Here is a 16,591-nt window from a genome sequence, read left to right as displayed (position 1 = left end):
TTGCTATATAAGACTGTGGAGTCTTTGGACCTAACATGCAAGAATTACATGCCAGCTCCTTCTACCTCGAGGGTGGCAGCAGTATGCCTGGATCCTTAGCCTAAGTCCAAAGTAGTGAAGCTAAGAACATCCATACCAAAGATCATCCAAGATACCACTGCACACAATAATCTGGCATCAGAGTCCTACGTGGGGGGCAAGCTCTTTAGAGATGTAGCATTGGACAAAGTTTTAATGGAGTCTAAGAACAAAAAGAAAGTGTTGCCTTCTTCTAAGAGGAAGAAAGATAAATGGCCTTTTTGGAATTTTTTTCAACCTTACTCGTCTAATCAATAGTTTTGGGGCTCCAGACCCATGGGTAGGGGCTAGGATTTTTGGTCCTCTCACCCCTTCTGGAATACACCATGTGTATTTGGCAGAGGACAGCAACACTTCACCAACAAGTTGGGTTCAGGCACCCAGGCAAGGGGTAACAAGCACCAATTCTGATGCTGTCCCCCCTACAGTTGGGGGTTGACTACAGGACTTTGTGGGCGCATGGACTCGCATCACCTCAGACCGCTTGGTACTGCAGACACTGAAGTTAGGTCTGTGCTTGGTTTTTCTGGCAGCCCTTCCACAGAAGCCCCTCATCCCTTCCCCTCTTTCTGCCAATCCAGCCAAGAGGGTCAGGCTGCAGGCAGGGCTGTGGAGTCGGAGTCGTGGAGTCGGAGTCGGAAGCAATTTTGGGTGGAGTCGGAGTCGGTAGAATTGTACCAACTCTGGCTTCAAAATAAATTTTGATTGACAAATTTTTAAAATATAAATTCAAAATGTCAAAGAAGCTTCCCATGAAGTCAGCTATAGTTGAGCATTTCACCATAACTCAAGATGGAAAACATTTTGTGTGTCAGTGTATGACACAGGACCCAGATGAAGACAAATGCTATGATGCCAAGATCAGCGCATATTCAGACAGCGATAAAAATGCTCCTATGAGAGCTTCCAATTTTAAAAGACATTTACAGCCCTTTCCAGGGCTGTGGAGTTGGAAGCAATTTTGGGTGGAGTTGGAGTCGAAAATTTGGCGTACCGACTCCACAGCCCTGGCTGCAGGATGACATCTCCTCCACATCAGCGATAGAGCCAGTTCCATTAGAGGAGAGGTTGTTGGGAGTGTACTCAATCTTCTTTACAGTCCCCAAGAAAGATGGATTGTTCTAGGCTGTACTGGATTTGAAACATTTGAACCACTTCATCTAGTATCACAGGTTCAGGATGGAGACATTCCTGTCCATCAAAGAGACCCTGAGAAAGGGGATTTTTCTCTTCCATTGACCTCAAGGAGGCTTACCTGCACATCTCCATATTTCCTTCTCACAGCTGTCACCTACGATTTGTAGTTGGCTATCATCATTATCAGTACAGGGCCATGCCTTTTGGCCTGTCTTCGGCGCTCAGGGTGTTCACGAAAATCATGGTTATCCTGGTGGCTCACCTTAGATTGCAGGGGATCCATATTTACCCTTATCTAGACAACCTACTACTCTGGTCACCTTCACTCACAAAGGCTTGGGAGGATCTCTTTGTCACACTGGCTTGCCTAAAGGACTTTGGCTTCCTCATCAATCAGGGAAAAAGTCATCTACATCCTCCTTGGAGTCTTCAGCACCTAGGAGCTGTCTTGCACACGGTCAAGGGACACGGTGCTCTATCCCCAGAACGGATAGTCAAGATTCAGAAGGTAATTTGCTTTATCCTGTCTTCCCCCAGGGTGGATCTCATGTTTCTGGCAAAAGCCCTAGGCCTAATAGTCTCTGCTTTCAAATAACCCCATGGGCAAGGCATTATTCTTGTGCCTTACAATGGGCGCTACTCCCCTTCCAGCACAGCATTGCAGCGAGACATCACCTGCAAGTAGCTGTCTCCAGTTCTGTCTGTCATTCCCTGCATTGGTGGTTGCAAGAGGGAAACCTGAGCAAAGGTGTGGTATTTCAGGCATTTTCCACCTCTAGTGATCCTCACTGTGGATACCAGTCTTTCAGGCTGGGGAGCAGTCTGTCACATTTTCTCCGCTTCATTCATCATTGTGCAGTCCATGTCCGAACAGACAACATGACTATGAAAGCTCATGCAAACTATCAAGGGGTCATGTGATTGGCAGCCCTACAGTGGGAGTCCTACATGCTCCTGGAGTGGACAGGACCTCATCTGGAATGCCTGGGAGCAGAATATTTGAAGGCCTAGCATTCTTTGGATGTGCGAAAGGCATTAAAGGTCTATATTACCAGGACTAAGCCTTTTTGCCATTTGGATGCCATGTTTGTGTCACTCCATCTGTCAGCCTTAAGGAAGGTTTCCCCATCCACCTGATCAAGGTGGATCAAGGCCTGCATAGCCTTGGTTTAACATTCCTTACAGATCTCATCTCCATCCAAAATTTTGGCTTGCTTCACCAGGTCAGCTACCAGTGCAGCTTTTTCCCTCAGTGCCTCCCCAAGGGAGATATGTAAGGCAGCTACCTAGGCCAGACCAAATACCTTCATTAAACATTATAAGATCAATACTTACACATCAGCCAATGCCACATTTGGGAAGCAAGTGCTTCAACACATTCTTCCATTACAGTAGCAGCTCAGGTTATAGTATTTATTCCCACCCTATATGGGTCAGCTCTGGTATGTCCCACCGGAGATCATCTTACATGCATGAGAGAAGAGATCTTTGGTCTTACCGTGAAACAGCCTTCTACATGCATGTAAAGATGATCTCAGGGCCACTCCCTATCTGAGCTATGTCAATATCCTTCAGGATGTGAGTGATAGCAGAGACTGTAGTTGGTTGTGTGTGTTTGTTGGTTCTACTGTCGTTATGTTTTATCTCTCTCTTTGGCTTGGCAAGGGACAGTAAGGGAGGGCTAGAGCAGTCTGCAAATCAAGTTCTGGTTATTCTGCCTTTGACCACAAGGTGGAGCTCAAGTCCCACCTGAGATCATCTTTACTTGCTGATAGAAGATTGTTTCACAGTAAGACCAAAGGTCTCTTCTATTCTTAACTTTTAAGAAGAACAGCATAGAATTATACATTCATAAAAACATGCTCTGATCATCTTAGCAGCTCTTTTACTTTCTCCAATTCTTTGATATCCTATTTGAGTTCTAGTGGCTAGGACGTTACCCAGTGTTAAATATGTGGGTGTACTTTCAGTTTATCTAATAGCATTCAGTATTTGCTGTTCTTATTTTAGTTTTTTCTAATAAATCCTAAGATAAATGCCTTTTCCACGGTAACAGCACACTGAGCTGACATTTTCACTGAGCTTTCTAGTGACCATAACATCTCTCTATCGCTCTCTCTTGTAATAACAGCTGTTTTAGATCTCATTTTAAATTGGCCCAATATATAGCATGCTTCCTTTTTGAATCTTATTTGCCATTATGTTGCCCATTTAAAAGATGTAGCACTGTTTTTACCCAAAACAACCATGTCCTACAACAAATAAAACTCAGCCAGCTGTTGTTCAAAACCAACAGGTTCTAATAAAAATCTCCTAGTTCTACACTGAAGAATTTAATCCAGCAAGCCACACAAGACAAAGCCATTGTTAATATTACAGGATGGGCAGGGCAGAGAAACATGCTTAGATCAATTAAACCCTATGCTTAGCTATGATTTTTGATAATTTGCTTTCTTTGATAGCGGAATGAGACATAATTTGGCAGAGTGTGATGCTCACAGATGCTTTGCAGCTACTTTGGGCAGCTATGAGACAGCCACGTGTGGATAGAGAAAAGTGAAAATTTGAATTGGTGTAAGGCAGTTTTGCCTTGCACTGTTTAATTAGTGCATACTCGACTGCATTATTGTGTGGGAAACATAGCTAAACAAGGTAGACCTAGCCTTTTTTTAAAAAAAAAAGGCAATGTTTTCGCAGTTGTATAAAACCTCTACATCAGGGCTGAAACTATAAGTGAAAAAAGAGCTTTTGAATTAAGCAGAATACAAAAAAATACAAACACTTTACCTCATATTACCAGATAACATTATTTATTTATTTAAATAAATTAGAAAATATTGCAAAGCAATTTACAAAGAAAATGAACAACTCAGAATTAAGTCATGTTGAATTCAATGGAGCTTACTTCCTTGTAAATAGGTTAGGCTTGCAGCCTGCACCTTCTGTTAAGCCCAATGTTGCATTCAGGCTAGTTCTGCAGTCTTATAAAAAAAAAAAAATTCAGATGCAGCACTTGGTTTTAAAAATACACTTGAGTGCTTATTGTTGGAATATTTGAGAAACCGAGTTATTTTTCTATTTTCTTGTTACGATTTAGATTTATAGATGTTTTTGCCTATTTCAAGTAGAAACAAATCTCCATTTATTCAGCTTGTTACATGAAAGCAGTGATAACCAGTAAAGGACATGAGTATGTAAACATGTATTTTCTTGTACTGTATTTTTTACTATATAGCAGAATTGATAAGTACCCCATTAAAACAGGATCAACCCTTTCTGTACTATTTTTTATATTCATGCTGAACTTTAAAAAATGCCTTAAGTACATCCTTATCATTTTACGTAATGCTGAAATGGATGTATGAGGACCCAGTGTTTCTGCTTTACTGCCATGCTTTATAATGTAAGGCAATTGCAAAATTCATTAATATAATATCTGATTTATATATAATACATATAAACTTTTGAAAAAACCAATAAAACAGTAAGTATAAAATGCATAATTAAATCTTTTAAATAAGATAAATAGACCTTGGTATTCCTGCGGTAAGATTTGCAAGCTGTTGGAACAGCAGCAGTAGCTTTTTATAGTCTTGTTAGCTTGCTTTAGTAGTTTGTGTAATATGTCTTTTTTGTGTGAAAAAGCTCGCATTATGTAGGCTGCTATTTACTTTTTATGAAAACAGGTGATTTTATAACACATAAAATCACAGTCACCTTTTTTAAACGTGCTATTTTTTGTGCCCGGAAATATTATTGCATGCTCCCCTGTATTTTGTAACGTTTGGTTTATGCAGGAATATGCTGAATTTCAGTATCGGAGGAGACACAGACAACGGCGACGTGGAGACATGCACAGCCTGCTTAGTAGTGCTCCAGAACCTGATGACCCCAGTGAGAGCACATTAGGTGAGGGTTGCATAGAAGGTCTCTTTCCTTTTCTGCTACATACAAGTATTCCTTGTTGTAAATAAAGATTTGTGGAATTAGAGGTTATTGGATTCCCCCCCAATAAAATAATTCCTTAATGTATGTTTAACAAAGTGTAAATGCCAAAATAAATCATATGTGATTTAGAGACATCTTGTGTGCTTTGGGCCACTTGAAGAATTAACTGGCCCCTAAGTGTTTTCCAAAATTCCAAAATTTGGAACATACAGACGTTGCTGGACAACGCAGATAGCGAACATCCTGAATGCAGGACTGCCATCATCGTGAGGGAGTTGAGACGTTTTAATATTGACATAGCAGCACTCCAAGAAACTCGAAGAGCAGGAGAAGGACAATTGAAGGAAGAAAAAAGGAGGTTATACCTTCTTCTGGAAAGGACTGTCTGAACAAGAACGACGAATACATGGAGTAGGCTTTGCTATTAAAAATAATCTTGTGAAGCTCTTGTCGGAAGTTCCTATTGGCATTAATGAATGGCTCTCAACTCTCCAGTTAAAACTCGCCAAAAACCAGCAGGCAACTATTCTAAGTGCTTATGCGCCAACATTAGATACTGATGAAGACATCAAGGAAAATTTTTATACCCAGCTGGACACCATCTTATCAGAGATACCTAAGGAGGTTAAAATTATCCTCCTAGGCGATTTCAATGCAGGAGTTGGGCATGATTTTGATTTATGGCCAGAAACCATTGGGAAAGAAGGAGCTGGCAACAGCAACCTAAATGGAATTCTACTTCTGACTAAATGTGCAGAGCATAATCTTGTTATTACAAACACACTCTTTCGCCAGAAGAATAAATTTAAAACATCATGGAAGCGCCCTCGGTCGAAACACTGGCATCTCCTGGATTACATAATTGTCCATGCTAGAGATCGTCGTGATGTACTCCTCACTAGGGCCATGACAAGTGCTAATGACTGCTGGACAGACCATCGATTAATTTGATCCACTATGGCCATTAATATTGTTCCTCAGTGTAGGCTCCAAGGAAGAAAACCAAGATGTAAAATGAATACCCATGCCCTTCAAGATCCTATTAAGCAAGCTTGTTTTCAAACAATGCCTAAGAAACATCTACCTATGGAAATCCCTGAAAACATCGAGGAACATTGGATTAAACATAAGACTTCCATTATTGCAGCATGTGAACAAACTATTGGATACCCAACTTAAGAAACATCAGGACTGGTTTGATGAGACTGATACTGAGATTGAACATATCATTGACAAGAAAAGGAAGGCCTTCTGGATATGGCAGAATGATATTGACTGTACTGCTAAGAAGAAAATCTATGCCAGTGCAAAGGCTGAGGTCCAACAAAGAACTAGAGAACTTAAGAACGCCTGGTGGACAAAGAAAGCTGAAGAAATCTAGCATTTTGCAGATGCTCATGATATACTGGGCTTTTTTAATGCCACAAAGGCCATCTATGGACCAACAAATCATGGTACAAATCCCTTACGCTCAAAGGATGGTACCAAACTTCTTAAAGATAAAGAGTCTATTGCCCTGCGTTGGAAAGAGCATTACCACAACCTCCTTAATTGTAACTCTATCGTGGCTGATGAAGTCTTCTCACAAATTCTTCAACAACAAACCAGAGACAAGCTTGCAGTATCCGCAAATCTGGATGAAGTCAGTAAAGCCATCAAACAAATGAAGAATAAGAAAGCAAGTGAACCTCATGGGATTCCTGCTGAAGTCTTTAAAGGTGGGCCTGAACTTACACAACAACTTAATACGCTCATTGAAAAGATCTGCATGAGAGAGGAGATCCCAGAAGACAGTACTGTAAAGAGCGATTGGAGCTCTGCCTGCCCCAGCCTAGGTCGGTGGCAGCAGTGTGTGTGTGGGGGGGCACCTCGTGCTCTTTAGATCCCCCTGATTTCATTTTACTGTCCCATTTTATACCTCCCCTCTCCATTCTCCCATCTGCTTTACTGTAATTGTTTGTGATAAAAAAATTCTTTAGATCACCCTGATTTCATTTTATACCTCTCCATTGTCCCTTTTTATACCTCTCCATTGTCCCATCTTCCTTTCCTGCTTCTTCTCTCTGTCTCTGCCCATCATTAGTTCTGGCTTTTGCCACTGCTGGCTTGTGACTCCCAATAGCGTGTGTGTGTGTGGGGGGGTGTATTGGTATTGTTTTCCCTTGCCTTCAGTACTGTACAGTATTACAGTACAGTACATAATGGCAGATACAAAGAAAAGTCGTAAATCTGTCACCTTAGATATGAAGCTTAAAATGATTAAACTGTCTGATGAAGGTGTTTCTCAAGCTGAGATAGGCCGAAGGCTAGGCTTCACTCGAACGACAGTTAGCACAGTCATGAGGAGCAAAGAAAAAGTTCTTGTGGAAGTTAAGAGTGCTACGCCAGTGAACACAACAAAAATTAGAAAAAGGGATAGCCTTGTTGCAGATATGGAGAGACTCTTAATACTTTGGATAGAAAATCAGACTGCACGCCAGGTTCCTGTAAGCCAGGCAATGATTCAAAGTAAGGCCTTAAGCCTATTCAATGACCTGAAGGCTAAGAAAGGTGAGGCAGCGAAGGATGCCGAATTTGTTGCAAGCCATGGATGGTTTGACAGGTTTAAGAAGAGGTCTAACCTACATAACATCAGAGTGCAAGGAGAGGCAGCTGCTGCAAATACTGAGGCTGCAGAAAGCTATCCATGTAACCTTGCCAAAATTATTGAAGAGGGAGGCTACTCCAAAGAACAAATTTTTAATGTGAATGAGACTGGGCTGTTCTGGAAAAAGATGCCTGCAAGAACCTTCATCGCCAGAGAGGAGAAAACAATGCCAGGCTACAAGCCAGCTTAAAGAAAGAATAACCTTTCTGTTAGGTGGCAATACCACTGGTACCTTGAAACTAAAGCCTATGCTAATTTATCATTGGGGAAACCCTAGAGCTTTAAAGAACTACGTTAAAACTAGACTTCCAGTGCATTGGAGGTCTAATAGAAAAGCATGGGTGACTGCAGCTGTTTTCGGACATTGGTTTGACACCTGCTTTGTACCAGAGGTGAAAGCCTATTGCAGGGACAACAATATCCCTTTTAAAAATTTGCTCCTTGTAGACAATGCTCCTGGCCACCCTCGAACGTTAAATGAACCAAACCCTAACATTCGAGTGGAATTCCTACCACCGAATACCACCTCACTCCTGCAGCCCATAGATCAATGTGTCATAGCCACACTTGAAAAGAACCTTCAGCAAGTGTATTGCAGCAATAGAAAATGAAGAGGGGACAGGGCAAGAAGTCCTAAAGAAATTCTGGAAAAGCTACAACATCTTGGATTGCATCAAAACTATGAGAGATGCTTGGAATGACATCAAGGAAACAACAATGAAAGGGGCCTGGAAAAAATTATGCCCACAGTTATTTGATGATGTCGAAGCCTTTGAAGATCCTGTAGCTGATGTTACTGAAAATATTGTAGAGATGGCAAGGCACTTAGAGCTGGAAGTGGAGGTAGAAGATGTTGCTGAACTTATGGCATCCCATACTGAACCCCTCAGCTATGAAGATCTTGAACTTGAAGAGGAGAGGAAGAAAATGTGCCGGATGAGGATGAGACCATGGAACAGCCTGAAGGCCTAACTTCAAAAGTTCTCTTGGAAGCTTTCCATCATCTTGATAGTGCCATGGCTCTTTTTGAAAAGCATGACAGGGACTTTGAAAGAAGTTCCAAAGTCAATGCAAACATTTCGGGGGCTTATGCCTGTTACAAAGAAATCTACAGGGAAAAGAGCTACAGTTCAAACCTCCATAGACACCTACTTTCTCAAAAGGCCAGCAGCATCACCCAGTCAATCTCTCAGACCATCAACATCCACTGATCCATCTCTAGCATCGACATCAGCCCCAAGCCCTACTCGTACTTCAGATAGTCCATCCAAGTCGCCAGCAAGTAAGCGTCTAGCCCTTGATGACTCGACTTATGAAGTAGAAGATATGCCCTCTCCTTCATCCTTCCTGCAATACATGTAAATTTTCGTCCATCCATTTCGCATCTGCCAGCTGACATTAAAGGTAAGCTTACTTTATTTTATTTTGTTTATTTTAGTTATAAATGCATTATTTACATCAGTTATGCCCATATATGACGATTGCAGTGCAGTACATGCATCGATAAGTGGAAAAAAAGTAGTGCTTCACTTTAAGTACATTTTCACTTTACATACACGCTCCGGTCCCATTGCGTATGTTAAAGCGGGGTATGCCTGTACTCGGTCACAAGTGATAGCCATTGATTGAAGTGTTTTTCTGAGGGAGCAATAAAATATTTGACAACATGGCCTATTTAACACTGGAGTAACTATGGCTTTTCAGAAGATTGTTGTGAAGACCAGCAGAATAGTCAAGAGTGCATCTAACAAATACAGGAACCTCAGAGACTCTTACAAAACTGTAAAGCTTAAGTTTTCCCAGAATATAAAAGCTGTGGCCAGAAAGGGAGGGAAGAAGAAGATATCCAGCCATTTGGTGAGGTTTCCTGCATCATACTGTGCAGAAGATCAGGTCAGATGCTCTTATTTTCCATCTCTTATAGAAGAGGTATATTTACAGGTCTTTGATAATATCTCCTTCTACTTCAGTTGTGCACACACAATATTGGAATACTGACATACTGATCTGGTATTCTGCCTTATACTAGAATATTTCCCCATCTACGTCAGTATTGTCTATTCTGACTGGCAGCAGCTCTCCAGGGTCTCAGTATAGGTCTTTCACATCACCTGCTACCTGTGCGTGCGTGCTCGCTCTCTTTCTCTCGGCTGGAGATTTCAAGGATTGAACCTAGGACCTTCTGCATGCCAAACATGTGTTTACAGTGGAGCTATGGTTGTTGCCTTTTTGATATTCTGTTTAGCTCTGATTAATGGCCTGCTCTGTTCACCAAGTTCTCAAATAAAATACCATGGTCTCTGCAGATTTTTTTGTCCTTTCAAGTGCCATAGCTGTAATGTATGTAGTTAAAAGCAATATTATAAAATAATAAAATGTATTCAAATAGGATAACATTTTGTCATTGTAAAACAGATTAAAAAGGATGTCCTTTTCCAAAAAAGGCCTAAGTCATATGCAGCCACCTTAATGGGGAAATCTGTAGACTTAAAATGTATGAAACACGTCAGTAGGTATAAATAATCCATAAATTTAAAAATTAACATCAAATTAACCTATAAATTTAAAACAGGAATCTTAAGCTACAGACAAAAAAGTAGATGCATTCTGTTAACGATAAACATATGCTACAAAAATACGTAAAATACATCCTGTGATTCAGCTACCAGGAGAAGCACATCAACTGTCCTCAAAAAAATGTTTTAGGTCCCTGTTCTGTAAGGCAGAATTTGGGCTCATATTAAGAAAGCTTAAAAACTATGGACATAAAAAGGTAGAGACAGGATTTTCCAGTAAAATTGAGAAACTTTTTTCACTGACTCTCAATGTTTTACCTTTTTTGTTTTGTCTTGAGCAGATACTCAAGAACCTGGTAGTAACAGAAGACATGGTAATTCCATGGTGAGTTCAGCTTCAATGAGTATTCTTCACAGTTCTTCTCTCCATGACTATACTCCTGTTAGTCACTCTGAAAACCAAGATTCTCTGCAGGTATACTCCTTTGTGCCTTTTCCCTTTTCTTTATCTTTACCTTCTGTGTCTCTGCCTTATGCATTTGTCCATTAGCTCTGGTTGTTGTTGGTTTTCACACCTCACTCCTAAACAAGTTTAATTGAAAGTAAAGCCCATTAATTTCTATGGGACTTGCTTCCAAGATAGCATCTTTTGGATTTCAGTCTAACGCCAAGGGCATTAGCCAAAACAAAGCGTTATAACACTCTATTCTCATGAGTGCATAAACTTAAATGTCTTTTTGGAATTTGGAAGCAATTAAGATAAAAATTGGTGCTCTGTGTATGTGATTTTACAGATAGATAGCATTTTTAAATTCTAAAAATTAATTCTAATATCTCTCTTAGGCTTTAAGTTCCTTGGATGAAGATGACCCAAACATTCTGCTTGCTATTCAGTTATCGTTGCAAGAATCTGGTTTAGTTATTGATGAAACCAGAGACTTTCTGACTAATGAAGCTTCTTTAGGAGCAATAGGTACTTCTTTGCCTACAAGGTTAGACTCTGGTCCCATAAATATAGATAATCCACGAGCTGCTCTAAGTAGCTCTGAACTTCTAGAACTTGGTGATAGTCTGATGAAACTAAGTGCAGACAGTGATCCATTTTCAACTGACCATCTTAGTTCTCACACCTTCAGTGATGCAAGAAGCGGCCTGTATTCGACATCTAGTGAAGCTGATTCAAGTAGCCAAGACCCTAATATAAATGAAAATCTCCTTGGGAACATTATGGCCTGGTTCCATGACATGAATCCTCAGAGTATTGTACTCATTCCTTCAGCAAGTACAGAAACAGATGAGGATTCACAGCAACTCTGTACTGAAAGGGGGTCATTGGAGGAACCGCACATCACAGAGGCAAGACAAGACCCTCTGGAAGAGCATGCACTTTTTCAGGATTCACTCAAAAATGAAGGTAAAGGCACCCACACGCAAGAGAGTGCTGCTGTTGGGGACATGATTCCAGGAGAAGCAGTAACACAAAGTGGTAACTCGGCTTGGGAGGCAGATAGCCAGGTTGATGCTTCAGGAGAAGTTTCAAGTCAGACATGTCAGAGCTCAACTGAGTGGACTGAACATGTGCATTTGGTGTGATAACAAAAAGTTTGAAATTGACTATGGAGCCGAAATGGCTAGGCAGTTGCCAGCGGTACACTATGTGGAGTAAGCATTCTGGAGACTGGCCTATGTAAGCAGAGCTTGGTTGTTTTCAGTGGTGTAGAGATGAAATACATAGGAATTCCCTTGACATTCTTGATGATGGTGGTGATGTAAACCTTTCAGGGAATTTCCATTGCATTTGACAGTCAGTGTCTTGCTTGCTTTGAAGGGAGGGTAATAAATAGTTTGTACTCCACATTCCTAATACGATGCAGCATCTATTTAGCCTTAGGCTGGTGATCCTTAACTTGAACATTTGGATTAAAGGCTTACTGAGACTCATTTGAATTACTGATCCTAAGAAACCATTCTCTCCTCTTTTCCCCTTATTTGAATTGTCTTCTAACAAAACATCGTTTAGTAGTATTTTTTATACCTTGCTTTTTCATTGGCTTTCTCCAACTAATCTTTAGTAGCGAGATCTGAGGTACATAATACTTCTCTTTAGTGCTGCTTCACAAACCAAGGAGTAGATATTTTCTAAATAAAATTATTTTTTTCATGTCTATTTACAGTATAGATGTGCCAAACTGTGAATAGCAAACAAACATCAAAAAGTACACAGTATTGCTGTTTTAAAGCTAGCCCGTAATCTTTAGGAATAGAACACTTGAAAGAATTGCTTTTCCAAATTTAACTGGCTTTATTGCCATGGTGACTGCATTAACGTAACTTGTACCTTAAGTTAATTAAGCCTAATTGTACTGTTAAGAACAGTTAAACAGTTAATTTAGCAGCAACTATGCTGTTTCAAAAAGACACTTTAATTGGAAATGCAATCATAGTTCATTTTCATAATTAAAAATACATTTTATGAACTGACAGTGCAGTTTTAATGGTTACAGTTTCTAAAATAAAGAAATCTGACATTTCCTTAAGTTAGAGGCTGTCCCATAATAACGGTTTAATAATACATATTACATGCAACATGTTACCGTGCCTTTGCCTAACCCAAATAGATAGTTGCCACAGTTAAATGAGTAGTTATCTGTTCTGGAGTTACTATGCTATGAATTGCAAAAACCTCCATAAAAACCACTCATGGCCTTGCCTCTTTCCTGTAGAAAATTATATAGGGTAAATCCTTACCTGTACAGGTGCAGTGGTTACACATAAAAGGATCCCTATAGGGTTCAAATGAGCCCTATTTTCCCCTCCTGGCATGCATACCACTGCAGTAAAGGCTATATGAAGTCTGTGTGTGCTTCAGGTATCCAGCCCTTCTTCTCAACACAGTTGTCAGTTGTGTGCTCTAACTTATGCAACTTGATTGAGCAGATTGGGAGGGAGAGGAATAGTGCAAGTGTGCACAGACTGCTGCTGTGCTGCCTGGGGGCACACTCTGTGAAAGGGAGGGGAGAAACAGCAATCTTTAGAGAAATCCCTCTGTATGCAGATCCCTCTATGCAGACACTGTGCCCACTTTGGGAAGTATCATACCCTAAGTGTTCAAAGTTTTTATATAAATAACAAAACACTACTGTGTATTCTTTCAATTGCACAATATTTGTTTGGTGTGTGGTTGCTGTTTAATGTAAAAGAAAGAAAAAACCCTTCCCTAGTGGTGTCCTACTGTGAAGAAAATTCTTGTTGAGATTGGCTTAAAAGCATCACAACCTCATTGTAAGTTACAGTAATGCAGTTTGTAATTTTAACTAGAAGAAATTGTTTAAATTACTGTTTTGCTTGCATATAATCAAATCCTAGAATAACACAAGCAAAATAAGCGAAATGCTCCATTTTTATGTTTGACTTGATATGAGAGATCTGCAGATGTCTGATATAAAGGTTTCTCACTACTGACTGTATAGTAAGTATTATGATGGCAAATAAGGTTGTATGTATATTGATTATTGTGAGTTACAAGAAAAAAGTGTTTTAACGCTTTTTCATTTAAAGACTGTTGGAATCTTGCAGTCCCTGTGGCTCATAATACTAAATAACTGCATATTAGTTATTTATGCCAAGATTCAAAAACAAATCTAGAAGTTTCTTTAGAAGGAATAATTTGCTGCTCTGTTAACTGTATTCTATAGATCCATTACATTTTCTAGCTTGGCTTCTAACTGCCCTATCCTGAAAGTATTGATGTTGAACCCCTTTCCAGCCTTGGAAAACTATTTAAACAGCTGTCTGGTATAAAATCCTTTTAACCTAAAATAGGACTTGAAGATTCTATCCTCATTAATTGGTTTTAAATTTAAATTAATTTGAGATGCGCATACAGCTTCCTTGAGTTATAATTTCCAAATAGGATGATTCTCACACAGATTTTGTGTATTGCATTAAGATGCCTTGCAAAGATAAGAGAAGATATGTATGAGTGCTTTCTGTGACGAATAGTGAAATTTGTGGGTTCTGGTTTTTCTGTAACTTGGTTTAGATTGTGCAGTATACACCATTGTTCCTGTGTTGACTTTATTCTGAGCATGAAATTTAGCATATTAAATTTGTATTTTCTTGATGCTTATTTTAAATTTAAGACCACCCCAGTAATTGAATTTACAGTTCAGAAAGAAAGTTTGGCAAGCCTATTTTGTAAACCAGTTAATTTTATAATGTAAAAAATAATAATCTTGAAAATGCTATTTGCACTTTCATAGTCTATACTTGATACATTCCCACTTTATATACAGTAGGGTATTACAACCATGTAGATGTTTGGCCAAATGAATGCTGTTAATAATATGTAAAATTCTTTGATTAAACATTTATTACTTAATCTAATTTCATTCTGTCTCATTACTTTTAAGTCAGTTTAGCAAATACTGGGTTGGAGCCAAAGAACCACAGGCTAGAAAGAAAACAGCGTCTGGCACTATTGTGCAAGACAGTGCTATAATAGGTTGGTTTGATAGCAGTTCTTATGTTTGCACAAATTCTTGTAGAACAGCATCTTTAGATTTAGTTTCAGTTAGACACCTTCGGATCCAACCTGCTATTCTGTATTTAAAGCATCATGTAACATTAAGTAAATAGTTTTTGCAGATCTATTTAAAAAGGTAATTAATAATTCATCAGTACAGTATATTTACGTAAATAGCTGAACTGAATGGTGAAAATGTTAATGTTTTAAGGTTAACTGTCTCTAACAACTCAATTATTTAAGTTAGTGCTAAGGAGAAGTTACGAGGAGAGGGTGACTAAAGAAAAAGAAGTCCAGGCCATCTGTGGTGTGTGTCCCCACAACCAACTCACTAGTCTTATTATTTTGGTCCTGTTAGTACAAGGTAAATTCCCATGGTTGTTGCTTGATCAGTTTATATATTGAACTCCAAGTCACAGAGTAATGAGATGCAGGAATGCAGGAAGCTGTCTTATACTGTGTCAGACCATTGGGTTCATCTAGCTCAGTATTGTCTACACTAACTGGCAGCAGCTCTCCATGATTTCAAACGGGTATCTCCTGAGCCCTATCTGAAGATGCTGGGGGTTGAACCTAGGACCGTCTCCATGCAAAGCACATTCACTACCATTGAGCTAGAGTCCTTTATCCCTGGGCAAGCTAGGAGTTAGGTTGGGAAAATTACTAGAACAAACTGTGCTGCATTGCACAGTTCTACCAGTTTGAACTTTATCTGCTAGCCTGTAAAAATTTCAAAAATATCATCAATCAGCTGTTCAGGATAAGGATGAGGAGAGCAGATTTAGTCCTTCATCTTCCCTCCTCGCCAAACAGCTGGTTAAAGTATCTGATTGGGCTACTTGTTTGAACCCTTGGATTGAAGAGTAGTAAGTGCCCTTGTAATAAAATGTTACAGTGTGGAGTCCTGTTCAGAGTTTCAAATACTCCATTTCATTCCCACATAATGCTTTCAGGTTTTCTCGCCCAGTCAGTCAGCATTACATGGCCACTGAGCATACTCAGTCCTCATTGGTCTGTTTTGGATTTTCTCCATTTAGGGTTTCAGGGGATGAAACGGGATGCATCCAATCTCAGCTATCTCCCTTTGCCCCCATTGTCAGGGTTAGTTTTGAGGTTTTTTCCTTCTCACTCACTCTCTCACACCATTGTATATAGGGCTGTTTGTTTTTCTAAATATATTTTGAGCATCTGCAACCTTTGAGGTTTCCCCAAGTCTGCCAATGTTTCTCTTGTGAATTAGTGGTTCAGTTTTAGCTACACAAGTACAAGCATGGGAAGACTCAAACTGAACTGAATACTTTCGTATTAAATTTTCAAGTTGTAAGAACATTTATTCAATTGATATTCATGTTTGTGTCCTTGATTTCTGCAACCATCTTCCATTCTGTTCTGGAAGGTCCCCCAACCTTCTGGAGCAGATTTGGGGAGGGGATGAGGGCTGCAGGGTTGAAGGGAGAATTGGCAAAAATCACCTCCCCTTCTCTTATGTACCTCAGACTGGATGCTGCTATCCCAATTCAAAATGCACATGCAAGAAATTTAGTACATTTATAACCTTATAAAACTGTTTAACTTACTACCCTCCCTCAAACTTTTATAGCTATGCTTAGCTGACCAGTAGTCTTGCTTCCTCAGCATATTTCATGATGCTTTAAAACAATGTTTTTCTAGCAGTGCTCTTCAGACTTTCTCTTAGGCTGCTTCTGCACAATCCCCTTTATTCAGCCTACAACATGTTTC

The 16,591-nt window shown here is 39.7% G+C and overlaps 1 protein-coding gene across 4 annotated transcripts in view; it reads left to right on the top strand.

The window, feature by feature from the left end:
• ANKIB1 (ankyrin repeat and IBR domain containing 1) overlaps positions 1–14,707 on the top strand; it is a 134,365-nt gene extending 119,658 nt beyond the window's left edge. For 2 of the 4 annotated variants that reach the window (XM_061587854.1, XM_061587855.1), the window contains exons 18-20: positions 5,013–5,124; positions 10,668–10,801; positions 11,170–14,707. In XM_061587854.1, the coding sequence (XP_061443838.1) occupies positions 5,013–5,124; positions 10,668–10,801; positions 11,170–11,919 (996 nt within the window). In that variant the 3' untranslated portion in view covers positions 11,920–14,707. The remainder of the gene's footprint in view (positions 1–5,012; positions 5,125–10,667; positions 10,802–11,169) is intronic. The other 2 variants (XM_061587856.1, XM_061587858.1) reach the window with 2 other exon arrangements.
• Positions 14,708–16,591: the final 1,884 nt, after the last annotated feature.

The sequence above is a fragment of the Rhineura floridana genome, chromosome 10, assembly GCF_030035675.1.
Source record: "Rhineura floridana isolate rRhiFlo1 chromosome 10, rRhiFlo1.hap2, whole genome shotgun sequence".
In the NCBI taxonomy this organism is placed as follows: Eukaryota; Metazoa; Chordata; class Lepidosauria; order Squamata; family Rhineuridae; genus Rhineura; species Rhineura floridana.
This window is presented reverse-complemented; position numbering and strand designations above follow the sequence as displayed.